The 21,962-nt window shown below is 35.1% G+C and overlaps 1 protein-coding gene across 1 annotated transcript in view; it reads right to left on the bottom strand.

The window, feature by feature from the left end:
- Positions 1-21,962, bottom strand: part of GPC6 (glypican 6) — a gene marked incomplete at both ends in the record, with an annotated part of 808,075 nt that overhangs the window by 331,346 nt on the left and 454,767 nt on the right. Inside the window, one exon of the mRNA XM_084301144.1 lies at positions 18,383-18,774. Coding sequence (XP_084157270.1) covers positions 18,383-18,774 — 392 coding nt within the window. The remainder of the gene's footprint in view (positions 1-18,382; positions 18,775-21,962) is intronic.

Raw genomic sequence — 21,962 nt, 5'->3', positions numbered from 1 at the left:
GCCAAACAGAGCCTATGTTAACATTCAGCTTTACTAATTCAAATTTCCATATTTTTTTAAAAGAAATCTGTTAAAAGTGTCTGAATATGATAAATAAATATGAGATGAAAGAGAAATTTGAAATGGCTTCAGACATATTTTTCATATCAAAATCACATTTGCAAATGGTAACCAAGTTGTCAGCCATATGTTTTCTATTTCATTATTTTATTATATTTTCTGATTTCCTGGTGAAGAAGATATGGTCTAAACCCAGACAAGGCTCAGATAATCCATTTCTTTCCTATCTTTCATTCTGAAAAGACAGTGGTATGAAATATTCATTTATTATTATTTATTTCACGACTGACTATAGTCTGCTTCTCAAATTCACAGTAAAGATCAAAGCCAATGTTTTGCACATTTTCTAACTTTTCAGTGCAAAATATTCCTGAAAATTGTATCTCTCTATCTATTCATGAAACAGCACAGATATCAGTAAATATTATATGGAAGATTATTCTTCAGTCTGGACTTATTTATGTGAAAGACAGCAAGCTGCATGTAACAGAGACTTCTGCATTTAATAATAATGAGAATAAAGACCTCGTGCTTCTAGCCAACCCCAATGACTTGGAATCATTTCTTGAATGTTAACAGCTGATATCCATTTGTGATAATTTTGCTGCTGAGGCTTCTGATTGCCTATGGATGGAATAATGCCGCTTGCAAAGTAAGATGCCAGTTTTCCAGGACGCAGCTGCCAGTCAGTTCTGGGTAAAGGTGGGAACAATATATTGCACTGCCAAGGCTGTCTCATCTGCATGAAAAGCATTGTTTTTTGAGAGAGTGATATATCAATGCCAAGTGCCCAAGCCAAAATGAGAGACATGAATGAGAGTATGATATGGTGGTTTCAAGCACTTGACTCCACCAGAGAAAGGTTGAATTGCTGTAGGTACTCAGGGCAGCCCATTAAAAACACAGGTGTACAGCATATGCAGCAAAGAGTACAATCTACCAGTGTTCATACAACACATATTTATGGGAAAAAACTGTCTCAAGTACAGATAAAGTAGAGTATCAGAGCCCAAGTTTCACATATAAATGTTGTCTTGAGAAAACCAAGCTAGTTAAAGCATATATTGTGACTGATTATGAGATATGAAGTAGTATTTCACAAAAAGCAATTTAAATAGGCACATTACTCACACTTTAGTTATCTGACTAGCTCCTATTGGTCACATTTATTTTTTTTTTGTGCCAACCAAAGTTATATATCCTTTTATATACTTACATAAGTTTTTACATAACTCTTTGAAGTACTGTTTTAGAAACCTTTCTAATGATATAAATTCTTCAGTTGTACAGACACAAACTGTATTCCCAACATATTTAACACTCGTGGTTATGTGGTGCTTTTAATGTAAGTAAGTGCTACGGTGACCTCTGCTAATTGCAGAATATTAACCATAAACACCCCAAAAGTCAGAAGGAAAAAGATGAATAAAAGCTAAGAGCCTCTCAGTGTAATCAAGTGTGGTACAGTACTGAATAAAAATGTTTCTTGAACTTGATCCATTTCATGCCTTTCCTGAAGCAGTTTATATAACATTGGAATGTGCAACTTATATCTGTACTGCTGATTGGAATTAACAGTCAATGAGCCATCTAAACTTGGCTAGATTTAAGTCAACAAATCCTCTCAAAACAAAATAACAAACAAAAAAACAGCACCAACAAAAAAACCAACCAACCAAACAAACAAAAAAAAAACACAAAATACAAAACTCCTCAACTATTAGTTATTTCTTGAGTTATGTGGGATGCTGAGGAGGAACAAGGAGGATATGAGATATAGACCAAGATAAAAACAGAAAATACATTACTCCAGAAGTTTCATGGCTAGAAACATAATAGTACCCCATGTAATGACCTGAATCAGTATATCTGAGGAAATATTGTAAATTTCACAGTTTATGAGATTCAAGATGTTTTGCTAACACTGATCTATATCTATTTCTGTCAATATCTTAATTATTCTATAGTATTTGCATATGTGAATTTAAGAAACAATTATTTACCATTGACTTATTCTCAGATGGTGTATTTTAATAGGAAAATTCTATGCCTGACTACTTAGTCATATCTTTGGATCCTTTACTGAAAACTAAAAAATTTCAGCTGGTGACTAGCTAACATCAAGTTCCTAGTTTAAATACTGAGAATAATTAATTTAAGATTTAAAAAACTGAGTATTTCAAAGCATTTTCAGAAATACTGTTATGAGTAAATAAGATTAGTCTAATTTTAATCAAATTTATTTGATGATCTTTTTGTTTATTTATTTATTTATTTATTTATTTCAGTCAACACTGCTAATAAATCAGAAAATTGAAGTACATTAAGACTGTGCAGTTGTTGCCTTTAAACCATCTAATTTCTACAGAAAATCATTGTCTTGGTTTGTTCTCCTCTCAGAAATCATTCCCACAATTACTAACTAATAAATACTGATTAAAATGTCATTAACAATTGTATTTAAGGTACTTAAGTAAGGAGTACTAAATATAAGATTTCATGATTAAAATTCTATCAACCTTTAACTGAATAGTTTCAAAATCCCCTATTACCTATTAATATTGACAAGCTAGATTTTTCCCCTCCTAGTACTGTGCACTTAACCAAGAAATCTGAAAGAAGAAAATACACAGAGTTATTCTCTCCTCTGCAGTTGGTGAAGAAACACAGCAATGTCCCGAGTTCAATTTGCATGACAGAAGATTGGAACTGCTTTCTGAAAACGCTTATCTTTTTTCATTGTATATTGAAAAAAGTTTTGGCAAAGGCACTCCAAACTTGCATATGTAGGTTAACCTAAATTTAAGATCATCTGGAATTCTGCTCGGGAAGGTAATTTTTTTTTTTTTTTCTTTTTTTTTTTTTTTTGCTTAATGAACTGGAGTAGGTGAGCTAACCCAAGGTGTCTCCATGTTCAAAAATAGTTCATAACAGTAGATCTGAATAAACCTCCATAAAAATAAGTAAGTCAGAAAAGGTTAGCTTTCATCTAAAATTCTAAACTTTTAGTTTAGTAAGCCTTTTGAGATGTTATTTCTCCTTATGAGAAATCTTTCCCAAAATTTCAGAGACGTGCATAAGAGAAACAGCGGTATTTCCTTTTATGGAAATATAGAGGTGAGATCTTTCTTTTTGAGGAATTAATCTCTAGCTCAGAAAGTAGTTCTTGACACAAGTATTTTAGACACATTTTAAAGTTTTAGTCTCATGAGTACATAGTTGAAATTCACTGTATAGTTTGACTCATTTTCCAGTGTACATACGATATAGATGATATATAGTATCTGACTCATTTTATGTACTCTTAGTACATAAATGTACTTTGTGTTATGTACTACACCATGAAGTAGAGCAATTGATAAAGGATGCAGAAAGGAGGTCACACATTCAAATACTTCACTTTTCACATTAGGGTCAGGCTAATCTAGGCTACTTGTTCCAACTGAAGCTCCCCTTTATATATAGTGAAAGGGGAACTCTATGCAGCCTATCATTCCCACAACTTTCTGAGGTAGAAGAGATTTCTGTCACAGTAAATCAGTTTATACCTTTCTGATTACACCAGGATACAATTTATGGAGCAATCAGAAGTCAATTCTCTCATTAGCTAAGCACCATGCTTTGAGATGAGACCTATTAAAATGCTCAGGCACATCCTGAAAATGGCTGTGTGCATTTACTGATGCAGTAACTCCTTTGCCAGGTCCATTTCATACTCTGTAACAAAAAGGAAAACCCACTGATATATCAACTCTTAAGTAAAACAAAACAAACAAACAAAAAAACCCACAGCAATCACAACCAAACAGCAACAGATAAACAAACCAAACCAAGCTAATGAAAACTATTTTCTCAACGTGAAAAAAACAAATAAACAAAAAACACCACTCCATTTCCCAAAATTAATAATACTCCAAAGCAAATCTATCTGACTAGATGGAAAATAGCTATATTTGAACTACAAAATACCAAGGCACAACTGTATTGATACTGAAGTAAAATTTATCTGCACAAATTATTATTATTATCTATTATTATTATTATTATTAGTAGTAGTAGTAGTAGTAGTAATGGGGATAATTGTTTTTATTTTATTTTATTTTATTTTATTTTATTTTATTTTATTTTATTTTATTTTATTATTTTATTTTATTTTATTTTATTTTATTTTATTTTATTCTTTCTACAAGTGAGAGTGAAAATTTAGATAGACAAAAGTAACTCTGGGCTCTTAAGAAATATATCTTCACTATTCCTGATTTCTGTAATGACATACACCACAGATGGCTTTGTTCTATTACAAATATAGTCATTCTTGTCATGCTTACACAAGTTTAAAAACAGTATGTCTTTAATGACTGAATTTACCTTGTGAAGCTCATAAGGGTGAGTTAACACTTTTTTTTTTTTTTCTGTCTGTTTTCAATTCAAGTTATATTTATCATTTCTACTTTATCCAGAGTGCTCTAGACTCCTAACCATGGTAAATAAATGCTAGCTTAATGAGTCCTTTAAAAATATGGAATATAAATTCATTAAAAAAAAAAATTACATGTAAAATGCATGGTTGGATTTTCTGCAGTTGTGTGAGAAGGAAACAAAAGACTGTAAGACTTCTTTAAAACATTGACAAGAATGCCTTAGGTAATTCCCATTTTTGCATGTAAAGAAAGTTTCACTAAGTTCCTGGGATGTCCACATTATCAGGCATAAGCGTTTTAGCTTGGACTAGTTATATTCTGGCCCATGTATTGAACAGACAGTAGTGTTTCCCTCTTTTTCCTCTCCTTCACTATCAACTATTTAACATCATTCAACTTATACAAGATATGAATTCCTAGAGGTGCCTATTTTCTCAGCAACTTCTGAACACTCAATCTTCTCTGCACTATTAGCCTTTAACTTGGTAATAAACACATTTCTGTGTGTTTTCATTTGCCAGAACTCCAGTTAGTCTTCTCATGCCTGTCCATTTGCCACTGTCATGTTAAGTATAGCATTACCTTAGAACATTTAGGAAACATTTTACTTCTGAAGCTTTTTGGATGATGCTGAAAATACATGGTGGTAAAAGCATGAAAGCTCCATTTGTTTATTCTCACTGCTTTAAAGGGTATCTTCCTGACAGCATAGCAGACTTGAGTTCTTAATCACTGATAAAAAATGAGCAAGGACAAGTGACTCTAAGCAGTGAATCATCTTTGATCTCAAACAGACAAAACTAAAACTATCAAATAGAAAATTGGTTCAGAAACCCAACGTAATTCTCTGCACTTGTTTATTGAATGTTTTCCTCTGTATTTTGATTGTCTTTAAGATTGTCTTAAAGATACTGGACCAAAAAATGCTTTCTGCCATCTATACCAACATTTCACATAAAGAAACAAATAACCATCAGAAGGTAAGAGCACACAGTCATGAGCTTAAACGGCAAAATTTGTGTGCTACTACCTGCAGTTAAACTGTGTGCATAAATGTACACTATTGTGTGCATTTTATGTACACATAAATATACACACTATTCCTCTCTTTCTATTTACATAATGAAATATATTTGAACCTAAACATATGTAAGTGGATTTCAACCATTATCTATTTATTAATTGCAAAGGAAGAGAGTCCAATTCACTGCTCATATAACATGGTGAGTTCTTCCACTAGTTTAGTTTCCAACACGGCACTCTGTGAATCCGTGTGTGCCTGTCTAAAGAGAGGACAAGAGATTGAAGTGTTGAAATGAATCATGACTTGATTAAGCAGTAAATTCATTCACTTTATGGAGTTCTAATCTTTCCTTGATAGATATTTACTCTTCCTTCTAAGGAGCAATACACACTTACCAAGAAAAGAAATTTGATCATGAAAAAAGAAAGTAATTCAATACATTTAAACATATTTCCTTCTTCTACCAAATGACAGTCTGTTTTGTGTCATATCTTAGCCAACAGTAAGAATACCTTAGTGTTTTACACACCCCACTGCATAGGTCCTACCTCACTACATCAGCACTATTAATGCGATATATCTGTCAAGGGTTATTAAAATTCTTTTTGATGTGTATCTTGGCTCATAAACCTCCGCACTGTACTGATATTGCTTAAGGGAATGTCCTTGTAGCACTGACTCTCTGCAGATGGGATGATAAAAGGGAAATGTTCAAAACTTTAAAAAGTTTAGTCTCTAGCAGAGCTTCATTTTCTGACAACGCTTCTTTTGAATTGTGTTTTGTGTTGTTGCTCTATAGCTGTTGTTCAAAAAATTGTTCACAGACTGTTTTAACTCATAGAGAAAAACTCTTACAAATAAATAATAGAGGGATAAAAAGTGAGTGATGGATGTCAATACATTTTCATATATATATTTATCCTTTTCATTGCTTTTTATACATGTTGTGCCTGTACCCATCTGCAGGTAGCTAACAAACCCTGCTAGCCAATTCACTCACTCAGAGTGAGCAAGGATTTATGAAGTCAGCTGAAGCAGTGAATTTTGTTCATGTTCTTCTTCATGTATATAATCTTTTCTGCTCTTCTAGTTGTAATGAATTACTACAGGGTACAGGAATTGCTCTTAGGAACTGCAGAGACTGTGCTCCACATTTTGCAATGTCTCTGTTGGCGGATGACGGAATATGCTTCAGGAAAGTATTAAACATCTACATAGTTTTTTAACAAAATTGCATGGGATGATTTTATTTGAATTTAACTGCATACAGTGATAGTCTATAAGTATGTTACATTTGTTAACCATTAGTACTGTACTTATGCCTTTAAATGGTCATTTTTTGACGCAAAATCTCTGCTATTCCACCCAAATTTTCTGAGCAGTAAGTTGTAACTTGCTAGTTCAGTAAGCAGGAACTTACTATGGTAAGTTCCACAGGCTCTCTGTGAGACCTTTGCTTTAATAAACTTTGCTTAGTATGTGATTTTATACAGAGCTGAACAATTAGACCCTCAATCAAGTTGAGATTGAAGTCAGTGGCTGTGGATTTTTTTTTCTGATTCAGGAGGAAAAGTGGGAGGAGGGAAAGGGAGATAGACTGAATTTTAAATAATTGGCCTTAATGTACAAAAACATGCAGTGTACAGACATATGTACATTCACACTGCTCCAGTACTAAGCTAACTCTGGAAGATAATTCTCTCATTTAAATTTCTCTCATAAATTCAGTCTGAGTAATCAGACTGAAAATGATACAGACATAGGATGCCCTCTTGGAAGTTAGAGGAAAAAAAAACACTGTTGGGCCATTTTTGGTTAAATATTTACATTCCTTTTTTTTTTTTTTTTTTTTTCTTATATACGGTAGATTTCCTGTAAAATTTATAAACCTTCTGAAATCAAAGACCAAAAGTCAAATTTGAACAGTATCATGACAGACCTAAACATCAAGGTGTCTTGAGCAATTTTAAAAACAAAACCATTTTCAAGAAAGGAGAAGTTGTTCATTGGTTAAAACCGTGCTGAGGTTTTGGGAAATAGCAAACTTGCCAGCTGCCAAATGTTGGCATACCCTTATGAAAAACAGGCAGTGTATTGTCCTGTAATAAAATTCTCTCCATATATACTTAGTTGTTCTAAGCTATACATCTCTCTCACCAGTATATGATGCAGAGCAGAGCAGAAACTAAGTCCTCTCAACTTTGTTGAAAGCTCTACCACCATTCTGTCTGGTACATCTAGTTTTTCACTCAAGGAATGAACCTGGGGTCTTTCAGAAGAGAAAAAAAGAAAAAGAAAACAAAAAAAAAAGAAAAGAAAAAAAAAAAGAAAAAAGAAAAGAAAAGAAAAGAAAAAAAAACTTCTTATCAAAACAAAGTAAAGTAGAAGCAGACAATGGGGAATAGGGATAAGTTTAAAATTTTATAAATGACCAGAATTCTTACACTGAAATGCTTCATTTTGTATTCTGTTATTCATATCAGCTTTCTTCTTCTGAGAGAGATATTTTGAGATGCAAGACCTAAGCTGACAATGAAGCCAACTTTCACTGACCTCTGAATAACTGAGAATTGAACTTAGATCCAAGTGGTTTATTTCAGACTTCTTATTTTGAAGTCCTAAAAAAATTTGACTTTTTAAATTTGTTGCTGATGACTTCCTTGACTAACATGCTTAAACACATTTAAAGTCCAATTAGTACTCCTGGTGAGTTTTAGATAAATCAGATATTTCCTTGACTAATGGTTTCTGTAGAAAGCTGAAAGGAGAAGACGCTATTAGTTTTCTGGCATCTGTCTCATATGAGAAATAAAATGATTTACTTTTATCAATCATGATTGGAAAACAGTGCTTCCATAGGATGCTTTCAAAACAGGATGAAGAAAATCTGTAAAAATAGTCATTCTATAAAGTCAGAATACTGCAAAATGATACAGATCTCCTTGCATTGCTTAACCTTCAAACTTTTTAATATCCTTACTCTTCCCATTTGATTCTTTTGAATGTTCTTTTACTCACCTGTGCTAAAACACAGAAAACGTAAAACCTGCAATAACATTATTTACAGAGAGGGTCTAAATCTATCAGGGTCAGCAAGCTCTTAGTTGTGCTTTGCTTCTTCATCATTATTTTTGTCATGATGTGGCTATGTATAATGCATTAGGTTCTATCCTTTGTTTTAGGAATTCCTCTGAAAAAGTTCTACATATCTTCTTAGCTTCTGCAGGTGCCATTCAACATATTTTGCAGGTGCAAAACACAATTGCTTTGAATAATTTGAAAGGTTTTGTATAAAATATGCTTGGCAATCCTAGAGAAAACCCAAAGAAAGAAATTACCTTAAAAATAATAATAATAATTTGAATAATTATTTTTATAACGTGTCATTATAGTGTTTAATGACATTGTTAAACTAGAATACGTTCATTTTGGTTCTGAATATATAGGTAGAATTTTAATGTATAGCAGAATTTTACATGTCACAGACATCTAAAAAAAATGCACAAACTAAGAAAAAGCCCTGTAATCAGTGTATCAGAAGATCTTTGTTTATGAATGATATGGATCCAACTAGAAGACAGGGCTAATGCAATTTTCAAGATGTGAAATGGTATGTGTTGAATAATAAGCTAGGTTGGTAGATCTTTTTAAATAGTATTGAGTAAGACAATGTCTGGCTGAGCAGTATGACTCAGTTGAACTCAGGCCATTGATTATATCTGACAATTCTAATAGAGGTGACATATGCCACTTTTGCAGATATCCTAAAAAAAAAACCTTCATTTTGCTTTCATTGGAGTCACTGTTTCATTATAAGCCTTTTCTCCTCGACTACTCTTCTGGACTATCTGATGCTCCACTGCACATAAGGTGGAAAATAGATCACTGCAGTAAGTCTGAGACATCTGGAAGACATCTAATTTATGATGGTTTATTTTCCCATGAAATGTCTGCAAATGAACTAAATTAGTTTGTTTCCTTTTTTCTTTCCATGAAAGAAGGAAAGATTTCCTGCACAGCTGGAGAACCAAAAATCAAAAGATACTTCCCACAAAGCACTCCAGCATAGATGCTATTCACCCTTGTATGCCATAGAAGTCTCTGAGCCCTGAGAAACCCCTGTCTGGACAATCCCTTAAATCCCTGTCTGAAGAACGCTATGTGACAGGAAGAGGAAAAAAAAAAAGTGGTCCATTCATGGCATGATATGATCCCATTTTTGGAAAGATATATTAATTCAATATAGTTTAGTGAAAACTATAGTTGATTTTAGATCTCCTTTCCCTCTCTGACTTTAACAAGTCCAATATTTTTGGCTAATGAAGTTAAATATACAGGTCACATAGCTCTTTATCTGTCACATCCTGCAAATCATATTTTCCAGTATTAAAGTAGTATTCATTTTGGCTTTTAATTACCTGACTTATCAGCATGTTGTTTTTTTCCCCCCTCCCTGCAATAATTACATTTTGAATTAGTGTGACATTCGATATTGACCTTTGTTTATAGCTCTCACAAACAGTAGAATGTTTATTTATAAACCATGAAAAGAAGAATTTGTAAGAATATTGATTCAGTGTATTTAAAAGGCAATGGCTTGGCATTCTGTGAGTAGAAGTAATCACAGGCAATTACTAAAGACTACTTTTCACTGCTAATCTTGGGCCTAACCTTGTAATCGTGTTTCTTTGCCCATATATATCACCAGGCTCCTAATGTGAAGTCTGATATCAATGTAATTTAATAAGATTCAGGGGAAGAATAGTTCTAATTGGTTTAGAAGAAGGCAGACATATAGGCAATGCTGGGTCATGAGGAAAGTATTGTAACAGGCATTTTTATTTTGTAATAAAATGATAATTAATATTTAAACGTATTAACAAAATATATTGTTAGTGGTCGGGTTGCAAATTTTATAGTTTATGCTATCAAAATCACTAACTGCCTGCCCCTAATGGTGCTCCTGAGCTAAGCTTCACATTATACCTTTATAAACACTACTTTGATTGCTGGTAGTATGAATTTCCAAGCATGAGAGGCAAAGTCAAAGTAAGAATAACTCTTCTTGTCCTTATCCCAATATATACCTGGAGAAAAGTTGCCAAATTCAGAAAAAGCTTAGAGAAAAGAGAAAACAATAACTAAAACCCCAGATCTATGTAAACAGAAGTAATCTGTGTTGATTTGGTGTTCCCAGAGTGTCAGATTCAGTGTAAGAACCAAAGATGATGTATCTGTCTGCCTGGGATTAAATTACAGCTCTGAGCTGAGCAGCAGTGACATAATGACAGCTATCTCAGCTATCTTACGACTGCGATTTCAGGTAGGGTTGACTACTCATACTTCATTATATCATTATCTTTTTTTTTTTTTTTTTCCTACCAAACTCAATGTGAATTTACCTAGGTTAAGAGGAGAAATTAGCACAGGACAGGCTTAAGAAGTCATGCTAAGGAAGTATAATTTTTTTTTCTTCATTTTTACACAGCTCTCAATTAAAAGTATATGGAAAAAAAAATACAGGAAAAAATATTCTTTGGGTGGAATGTTATCTCAATGGGAAAACACTGTGTTAAGGAAACTGCTCTGCCTCTACCAACTAGTAGGATGTCTGAGGCAAATACATGTCCACTTAGGGATTTAAACCGTCTTTTGATTTGCTTTTAGTTTCAGTCTTAACTATTTTCTGGGAACTTCTATTTACTACATGTTGTGTTTGTTCCAGCACTGTTCTTTATTTAATGAAAAATTTCTTCTGTACAACAAACCTTATGCTGCTGGTAATTCATTTATAAATATGTTTTGGAAAAGTATTTTAGGAATCCTAAGCTCTTGCAAAATAATAAAGACCATCATTTTCCACCACTCATTGACAGTTCAAAGCCAGTACTATGATTACTGGAGATGTTTCGTTATGAGCCAGAGAAATTAACTTATCATTATTTATTTGTAAAGTATGCAGAGCTCAAACAGTAGAAGATGAACATGAAAATATGCATATGCCTTTTCTGTCACATTATTGGAAATCACAACTGGCAGAAACTTCAGAAATATTTTCAGTAGTTTCTTCAGTTTAACATTAAATACCAAACCACAGCTGGCCAGGAAGTTTGCAGGGTTTTTATTTGTTTCTCCCTCTAAGAAAAAGTTGAGAAAATCAAAATACATTTAAAAACATTTGTCATTTGAATATAGTATATTTTTATTAAAAAAAAAAGAAAAGTAAAAAGCACAGTTTTCTCCACCAAAGCAAAACGACCTATTCTACAGGTTTTTAGGATATGCCAAAATGGTAGAAAGATGGATAATGGAAAACATTTGCCAATTATTTCTGAGCCTGTAGCTTGGAAAGCCTACAAATATCTGCTAGCTATATCTTAAGAAAGTATAGTAGGGCAGAAGCTCTGCTCCTGTACTGACCTTTAAATTACTGGGCATTGAGGCAAAAGCAACTAAACAGAGCTTTGGTGTGCACACAATGGCACTTCCTATATTATATATTAATGAATAAATAGGTTTCATTTTTCTCACTTTAAAAAACAAAATCATTACTTTTTTATGTGTATACACAACTTTACAAAGCACATACAGAATTTAGTGAGCTGAAAGGTACTCAAGACTGAAAATCTACATTCAGTGGAAATTTAACAATACCTTAACAGAGACTGACAAATATTTAATGTATTAGTATGAGAAATATATATTTTAAAAAAATTCAGAAACTAAAAAAGTGCAATTGGACTTTGAGATTCTGGGAAAAAGTTCAAATAAAACTTTACAGCTTTATATAGATTGAATGCAAATATGTCTGTCTTCATGATTATTGTATAATATCAAATGTCCTAAAACCAAACCAAAACCAAAACTTAATCTGTTTATTTAAATGGGATCTATCTGAATTATAATCTCACTTACATAAGCAAACAGCAAGTGGAAAAATTTTGAGATATGTGTCAACTATTCTGAGTGTGCTTGAGTGTATACATCTTTGGTGGTTTCACACTGATGGCAAATTCTGCTCTGGCACCTGGAACACCTCTTCTCCTCCTTCTTCACTCACCATGGTGTCTGCAGGGCTGTATCTCTCACATTTTCTCACTCCTCTCTCCCAGCTGCTGTTGCACAGAAGTTTTATTCCTTTCTTAAATATGCTCTCACAGAGGTGAGAGCATATTTAAGAAAGAGCATATAGTGTCGGCCATTGGCTTGGCTGTGGTGGGTCCCTTTTGGAGCCATCTGGAACTGGATCTTATCAGACATGAGGCAGCTTCTGGGCTCTGTTCACAGAGGCCACCCCTGCAGCCCCCCTACTACCAAAACCTTGCCACATAAATGCAATAAAACTTCCAGGGAAAAGGAAGTATTCCATGGGAGTAGATTCATTGTAAAGAATGCACTGAGTGTTTGCATGTTTTTCAGCCAGCAATAGTGTTATACCCTCTCTGAAGAGAAATCTTCAGAAAGTGCATATCCCTGAAATAAGATAGGGAACAAATCCTTCTGTGTGTGGTACCTGTCAACTTCTTCCAAAAAATGTACCTGAATTGACTAAGAAAGTGAATCAAAAGTTGAGAGGAGAAGTTACTACTAACTTTCCTGTTAATAAATCTCTTTCTCACATTGTTTAAGGTGTGTAGTCTTCACTATGTTTTATGCTGATAGCCTTTTGCAGTGGCATTTCAGTGAGATAATGGGTCCACAAGCAGAAAGGAAAAAATCTTTTTAACTTGTGGTGGTGCAAGTAGGAGATCCCCACCAGTTCCCAGACAGTGAAGAGAATGTACAAGCTTTTTGTAAAAGGGCTGCAACAGTTTTTTTTTTTTTTTTTCCATTTCTCTTGCCTTACACAGATGTCGCATTATTATCACAGAATCTTCTGATATTAGAGTACAAATTTAAATCCATGCTGCATTTGTATGACTTTCAAAACAGCAACAAAAATGTTTACCTATCTCTTTCTTGGTTGCAAAGTTATGTGTTAAATTTAAGGAACAGTTGTGGTATTTTTAAATGAAGTTTACAGAAGAGGATTTGTCATTTTCTATAGTAGATAAGCCAACATAAAAATACACATTTATTATACAATCATGAAAGCTTGGATCTCAGAGTTATCACAGCCTCTCTTCAGGATATTTATTAATTTTACACATGGTCACTTGAATTTTTTGTACCTGCCCCGCAAGGCTGCATATGGCAAAGTCCCTAAAACTAGCAGTTGTTTTACATTTGCTGTGGGTATGAACACAGCCACTGAGATTTTAACGTGAAAGTCAGTCTTGTAGTCAAAGCATATTCTACATTTAAGTAAAAGTGTTTTATTATTATTTTTTTTTTATTAACATTTTTATCAGTTAATTTGAGTTGGAAGGGATCTCAGTCCAACATGTTGCTCAATGCAGGGGGAACTCTGATGTCAGACTACAAAATCTACTTGTCTCAAAAGGCTTTGTGCAATCTGGACAAAACCTACATGCATGGAACCTCACAGCCACTCTGGACGAATGATCCACTGCTTGACTGTATGCCTAGTGGAGACTTTCTCCTTCTTCTCAGACTGAGCTCTTTTTGTTTCAGCTCATACCACCATGCCCCGTTGTGAAGAGCCTCACTGATGACAATGGGAGGGGCAGAAGGCCAGCTTGGCTTAGCAGAAAGAAAAGGTTATGGCCATGGGAAGTGAGGTAGGGAAACATAGGTGGACTACAGAAATGCTGTTTGTCATTGTATGGAGAAAATCTGTGTGGCCAAAGCTCAATTAGAGTTGAAGCTGGCTAGTACTATTGGGGAAAAAAAAAAAAAAAGTTTTTTTACAATATGACAACAGCAAAAGGAGGACCAGAATTAACATTGGTCATTGGTCCATTACTTGATGAGGATGTTCACCTCACAAATAGGGATGTAGACAAAGCAGAGACATTTAATGCCTTCTTTGCCTCTATCTTCAAAACCAATGATGGGCTCTGGGACCCCAGGAGACCTGAGTTGAAGGATTGTGACTACAGTAATGATAAACTCTCAGTCAACCTCAAACTTGTGCAGGCTTTGCTGCTTCAACTGAATGCACATAAGTCTATGGCAATTTATCCCAAGGTACTCAAAGAGATGGCTGATGCTGTCACAAGGACCTCTCTCAATTGTTTTTCAATGGTCTTGGAAATCTGGAGAAGTCCCAGTTGGCTGGAAGCTGGCAAGTGTTCCAGTTGTCAAGAAAGGCAAGAAAGAAGACTCTGGCAATTACAGATCTGTCAGTCTCATTTCAGTGCCTGATATATTATGGAGAAGATTATTCTGGGAGTTATTGAAGAACACCTGAAAGACAATGCAGTCACTGTTCACAGGCAACAAAGGTTCATGAGGGGAACGTCCCGTTTAACAAACTTAATTTCCTTCTGTGACAAGGTTGCCTACCTAGTTGACCAAGGGAAGTCAGCTGATGTAATATTTTTGGATTTCAGCAAAGCTTTCTGGGTAAAACCTCCATCATACATCTAGAGAAAAAAAAAAATAATGCGATGGGTGAAAAATTGGCTGATGTGTCAGGCTCAAAGTGTTACAGTAAAGGGGGTTATATCAGGTTGGTGGCCAGTCACTTAGTGGAGTTCTTCAGAGCTCCATTTTAGGGCCAGTTCTCTTTAATGTTTTCCTAAATGACTTAGATGCAGGAATCAAATGCATACTAATTAAGTTTGCAGATAGTAGTAAATTAGGAGGAGCTGTTGACTCTCTCAAGGGTACAGAGGCCTTGCAGAGAGACTGTGACAAATTAGAGAGCTGGGAAATAAGGTACAATATGAAGCTTAAAAAGAGGAAGTTCTGGGTTCTGCACCTGGGAAGGGGCAAAGATGAATATACATACATATGGGGGGAAGAGAGGGTGGAGAGCAGCCCCACAGAAAGGGATCTGGGAGTTCTGGTCAAGTTGAATACTAGTCAACAGTGTGCCCTGGCAGACAAAGAGGCCAATTGTATCCTGGGATGCAACAAATACGGCATTGCTAGCTGGTCAAAGGAGGTGATTCTCCTGCTCTGCTCCGCGCTGGTGAGACCTCAAATTAAGTACTGTGTGTAGTTATGGGCACTACAACATAAGAAAGACATAAAACTATTAACATCCAAAGGAGGGCTACAAAGATGGTGATGAGTCTAGAGGAAAAGAGGTATGAGGAGCAGCTAAAGTCATTTGGTTTGTTAAGCCTAGAGAGGAAGAAACAGGGAGACTTCATGAGGGGGAATATGTTTCCTCATGATGAGGAACATGGAGGCAGGCATTGATCTCCTCTCTCTGGTGAACCTGATGGGACCTGAAGGAAGGACATGGAGCTGCATTAGGGGAGGTTTAGGTTGGACATTAGGAAAAAGTTATTCTCTGAGAGAGTGGTCAGACACTGGAACAGGCTTCCCAGGGAAGTGGTCGTGGCAGCAAGTCTGATCAAGGTCAAGGAACATTTGGACAGTGCTCTCAGACATATGGTCTGATTTTTTGGTGGACTTGTGTAGAGCCAAGAGTTGGACCAATGATTCTTATGGACTCCTTCCAACTCTATTTTATGATTCTATAATTCTACGATAACCTCTCCAAAGGCAGTAAGCACAGCTGTTAGGTTCCCCTGAAGTCACCTTTTTTTCCAGGCTGAATAAGCCCCAGTTGCCCAGCCTGTTATGCCAGGGCAATTATGAATGTCTTGACCACCCTTGTGGCCACCCACTGAACTCATTGTTTTTCTTGCATGGTAGGAACGCAAAACTGAAGTCAGAGTTTTAGATGTACTCTAATAGTGTCACTATTTGTCTATACATAAAACAAAGATGTACTGTATCTTGTGTACTGTATCTTGCACAAACTGCCAAGCACTTTTAAAGAGTTGCTTTCATGTTATAAACAAACACATGTAAAAAAAAAAAAAAAAGACAACAAACACACATACACACAACAACCAGGAGCATTTCTGAGCTATTATCATCTTCAATTGATACTATAACAAGTCAAATTTTATGACTACAGAGCTAATAGTTCTCATTATAGGATCTTAGGATCACTTGGCAGTCTAAAATTCTATCCTTTAAAGAGCTTATGTACCCCAAGTCCAGCGGGTGAGTTGAAGTTATTTCCAGGGTATGTGAGAAGGGAGACACCTGCATGTTATGTGCATTTATATACATACAGAGGGAGAGTGACATATTGGAAGGCAATTCACACCTTCATCTGGAATTCAGAAATTGTACATACATTTAGTGATTCACATAGCTTAATGCCTATAGTTTGATCCAAAAAATATAGTAAGTCCTAATGCCTACACGCAACAGTGACATCAGACCTAAGCAGACTCACTTAAATCTTGGCAAACAAGGACATCACTGGGAACCTGGGGCTATAAATATACATGTTCTATTCTGCACACTCATATCTGCCCCTAACCAGGCTAGATGGAATGGGATATCATGCTTATGCTTTGCCATTGTTCAGAAGAAACTGCAAGAATTGGCAGCACCAGAAATAAAGAAAAAGGTGACTGTAGCCCAGGAAGACTCTTGGAAGGAAGAAAATTTGGTTTTAGGTGGGTAACCAGTATCATATATTTCATTCACCAACTTTTAAGCACAAAATGACCCTTCCATGCAGTGTATTACATATAAAATCAGATTCTCACTTGTCAGCTACCTCTCTACATCCATAGCTTTTGAATTTTTAATTGCAAAATATCACATCATACAGGATAAGAAATATTTAGAAGCCAGGTTTCCTCATCATGTTGAGCACCTGAATTGCAGTTTCATTCAGCACTCAGCTGCACCTCTACTTCACCTTCTTGCTGTTACTTAAATGAAGCAAGAGAGTCAGTCCTTTTGACAAACAGGAATGGCTTAAGCTTGTAAATTCTTAAGCAAGAAACTATTGCAAAGGGCAAGCATAACAATCATGCATATGCTTACTTTCTAGAAGAGAGTGCTTGGGCATTTTGTTGTCACTTGACCACTTCAGAATTCAGAATATGGTTAAAGTCCAGATACACTACAGACTGGGACTATGAAATAGCCAGATCACAGAACAAATATCTAGTTGGAACAGCAATTCAGAAAATAAATAAATAAATAAATAAATTGAAACACCGTGTAAGAGAAAGTAATTCAGGCATATTTCTAGTACCCAGATGGTTTATTTTTGTGTTTTTCTTTCTTTCTTTTTTTTTTCCTTTTTTTTTTTTTTTTTTCCTTACAGAGCTTTATTTATATGAAGCCCTCAATGATTATAATTGTCATAAATATTTGCATAGATAAATAGTTAAATATAAAATATATGTGAATCAAATTGTCCTTAGGGAAAGCTTGTGCTCCAGAGGTGTCACTCTTGGTCTATTTTCTCATCAAGAACATGACTAGACATTTCTAACAAAATCCATCCAGTTTCATGATGAATGAATGCTGCGAGGGCTCTGCAGTCCTAACAAACAGCAGCATAAATTTACTTTAAACATTTTAATTCTGATCATGACCATCATCTTTTATGCTAGCTGGTTTTGAATTACTAATGAAAATCACTACCATGCTATAACATTGGTGGATATTGATATTTCATTGTGTCCAAAGGGAAATGCTTTCTAGTCAATATTGCCATAAAATCTTCAGCAGGAATTAAAAACAACTATTATCCTTATTTATAAATTTAGTATGCGTACATCAGCACACTTCCCCACCCCCACTACACCTCCCCCCAGAAAAAAAAAAACAAAAAAAAAAACAACAAAACAACAACAACAAAAAAACACACTAGAAAAACATCACCCCGTTAAAAATATTAATACAAAAAAATCAGATTTCACTTTTCTAGTAAGTATGTTTGAAATAAATTCAGGCTTAAGAAACCCTGATTTTAGATTACCTTGGATACTCTGTTTGCAACCTCTCTGCCTACTGTCAGCCCCTGAACAAAGGTCCGTGCAGCAATGAACGCTCTAGTCACTTGAACCTTCAGCTTCCGGGGTACATCTCCAAATGGTTTCAGCTGGTCTGTATACTTGCTTACACACTCCAAGTAGTCCTCAGTAAAGTGATACTGGGGGTTTATAAGCTGGAACATCCGCTCCAGCAGCCGAGCCCAGAAATCATTCAGCATTTCCTCCAAGTTCACATTGCCTCCTGTGTAATACCGCTTCAGTTCTGTGAAGAGATCCTGGAAAACCTCCGAGTTCTGCATGTACAGCGTGCCATATGTCCGGACAAACATGTCATTTAAGGATCTTTCTGCATTCTCAAGAAGTTCTCGGAAAAATTCTGCAGGGAAAACAAGGAGATGTTAGCAAGGAGATATTAGTAAAGCCCAAAGAGTTTTCTGATTACATTCCTACATTACCTTTAGTAAAGTTTGTCCTAATATATTATTACTAGTTCCATTCATTTATTTGGATTAGAAATAACTTTACTCAGAGGCAAGGAAAAATAAGGTATAGCCTGGATTCCCATTGACTGCCAAGTAGAAAGATGTTGACCCTACAACACTGAACAACAAAAATACACTTAGAATTTCAGTGAGGGTTGGTCCACTTACTATTTGAACATGCCATTCTCAGCCCCTTGTAAAATCCTCCATAGTCAGTATACTAAATCTGTTATGCTAAATGTGAAGTCATTAATATGATAGAAATAAAATAAAATTGTAATATTTTAAATATAGCTAGACAATGATAGGCTCTATTTATCTGAAGTTATTACAGTATAGGAGAACACCACAGAAATAAATCTGAAAATTTATTTCCAAATGTTTTTGAAAGTAATTTGAAAGAGACTTGGCTCTAAATGAGCAGAATTCTACTTAAAGTATTATTTGTCTAGGTAACGCTAAGAAAATGTTAGCACTCTCAATAATCTGCTACTCTACTGAAGCACTGTACTAGAACCCTCCACCAGCTCTGTCACATCCAGACTACTATTTCCAATTTGTGTTAGTTGTTGGTATTGGAATAGCAGACCTTACATTTTTTTTCAAATGCATTTCATACTTTACTGCTTCTGTGCCTCTTATGTACTCAGGTGCATAACATTACCTATTTTTAAGTTTTGGTTTCTGGAAAATATTGTTTTTGGGAACTGAGCCCATGGTATACCAATCACAGCAGAGATCTCTGAAATCTTTCTTTGGGCAGTGGAAATGTGTGATCATCTCTGCTAAGATCCTTAGGCAACTCTAGATCAGCAGGCATAGATGCTTTTGGTGGCATAGTATTCCGTCTTCCTGTAGAGTCCATTTGTCATCCTCCTTAAATCTCCTTTGGAAAAGAGCTCAATGACTGCTGTGGCCTGTAAATGGGGCACTGCATACAATAAGGAAGAGATGGCAATATCCTTGGCAAAACATATATATTTGCTGCTGTTAAATGATTCACACTGATGCAGAAGCAGCCAGCTCTGGGATGCCAGAAACTAAATATGTGGTTGTTGCCCATAGATGCATCCATGTGTGCTGTCTGCAGGGACATGCTGACTTCTTACAGACTTGGCTAATACTGTAATATGTAAAAACCCTGTAAAAATTACTGTAATGTGTAAAAATATATAGCCCTGCTGTGGCTAAAGAGTCTCATGAAAATGAGGACTATTGCAATGCTAAAGACAGGATGGCAATTAAGAATGCATAAGAAAAAATATACACTAAATTTGGGAATGTGCAACAGTGATCACTTGAAAGAAGAATCAACCAAATGTTATGGACTAGGCTGCATAGACTCCATAAGAAAACAGAGGCTCCTTTTTGGCAGAGATTGTGCAGAGTTGCAGTCTTTGATCTCCCACATAACTGCAAAAGGGTTATCATGAAAATGTATACACAGAACATTGAGAACACACTCACTACATCAAAGCACTTATTTAAATAAAAATATATTTAAATAGATGTATCAATGTCTAAGCTGTCATTAAAATCACAGTTTCTCAGATGGCATACATTCAAATTGGAAAACAATAAGATTTCACCAAATACTTTATGAAAGAAAACAAACAAACAAACAAACCCAGAACAAAACAAAACAAAAACAAACAAACAAACAAAACCAAAAAGCACAAAAAACTCCTTTGTTCTTCTCTGCTGCCAAGTGGAATAACTTGAGCTACACAACATTCAATAATGAGGTCTTCTGTATCGTTTTTTTCCAAATTATCCACGAATTCTGACAAAGCAGTTTTAGAGAAAAGCAAAACAAAATTGTTTTTCACCCCTTATCCTGACATGTTAATATCCTTGACATCAGACTAATCCTTGCTACTATTTCATACAGTCAACATTTCTTCCTCTAACAAATAATGTATACTGCCTTTGTTGCTGAATACATTTAATTCTCTATTCATGCACTATGAAAGGCAAAAAGATGGATGAGAATTTGGGGCTCAAATTAAAATATGTTTTAAGACTGAAACTAAGCTTTTATGCCAGTGTAATTGAAGGACAACTGTGAAAGACAATCACAAAAACAGTGAATCCAGACCTCTCAAATTCTCTCCCATGATGTTCTGTATGCCAAGAGGCTGCTGTAAGCAATTCATATGCTGGCTTCTTTCTGTCCATAGTTATTATGGGAATCCCACTATTTATCTGAAAAGATTATGCCATTGAATAAGTCAGTCACAGTGAAGCACAACAGCTTCAGCTGCTGACAGCTCCTCTGGTCTGAGATTGTTAACCTATTATTTCTTTGTGCAGGCATATTATTTAGCAATCTCACAGTCAGTTTGTTGGAAGGCAACCAAACATTTTAGGAAGGGACAGAAATTTATTCTGCACTTGTGCAGCATCTATTACAATGTGGTCCAGGTTGGTTGCAATCTTTATTTATATTGCAATACAAACATTACCAGTAACTCCATAAGCTTAAATTACATTCTTGTCCAAATATGACACCAGACATATGTGTTCTGTGGGAAAGCTAATGTCCTCTGAATAGCAGTACATTTATTTAAGTTTTAGTCTTCTCATAGGTCTCTAGTCTTTGAGAGCTATTGCTTAGAGTAAATTATTATGACATAAAAAAGTTAGACCTTTAGTCTTCTGTATGCTTTGATACAAAAGACAGTTTAAGAGTCTGTATCAGTAAACCTATGCAGGATTAGGAAAATCAGTAACAGCTACAAAATTGGACGTGTTTTCCAGTTTCAGAGAAAAGTCCTGTTGTATTTATTAGAAAAAAAATCTTAATTCCCATCCTGCAAATTGAATGCTGTTGTGAAGGATCACTTGCTTTTTCTGTCAGGAAATCTTCCATACATCAAGAAGGTAGACTGCTTTATGCTGCTCCTGAATAGATACTCTGTCCTGACATAACTGGGCACTTGTCCAGTTACATCAAGAGAAACTGTACCTGCTTCCACAAGGGCTATTTTTTTTCCCATCATATTCATAGTAATTTAAAGATTTTATGTTCATTACAAAGATATTTCATCAACTTGCAGATAGCTTTTGTAAAATAATATTA

This window comes from Netta rufina (genome assembly GCF_964035555.1).
Source record: "Netta rufina genome assembly, chromosome: 1".
Taxonomy (NCBI): Eukaryota; Metazoa; Chordata; class Aves; order Anseriformes; family Anatidae; genus Netta; species Netta rufina.
This window is presented reverse-complemented; position numbering and strand designations above follow the sequence as displayed.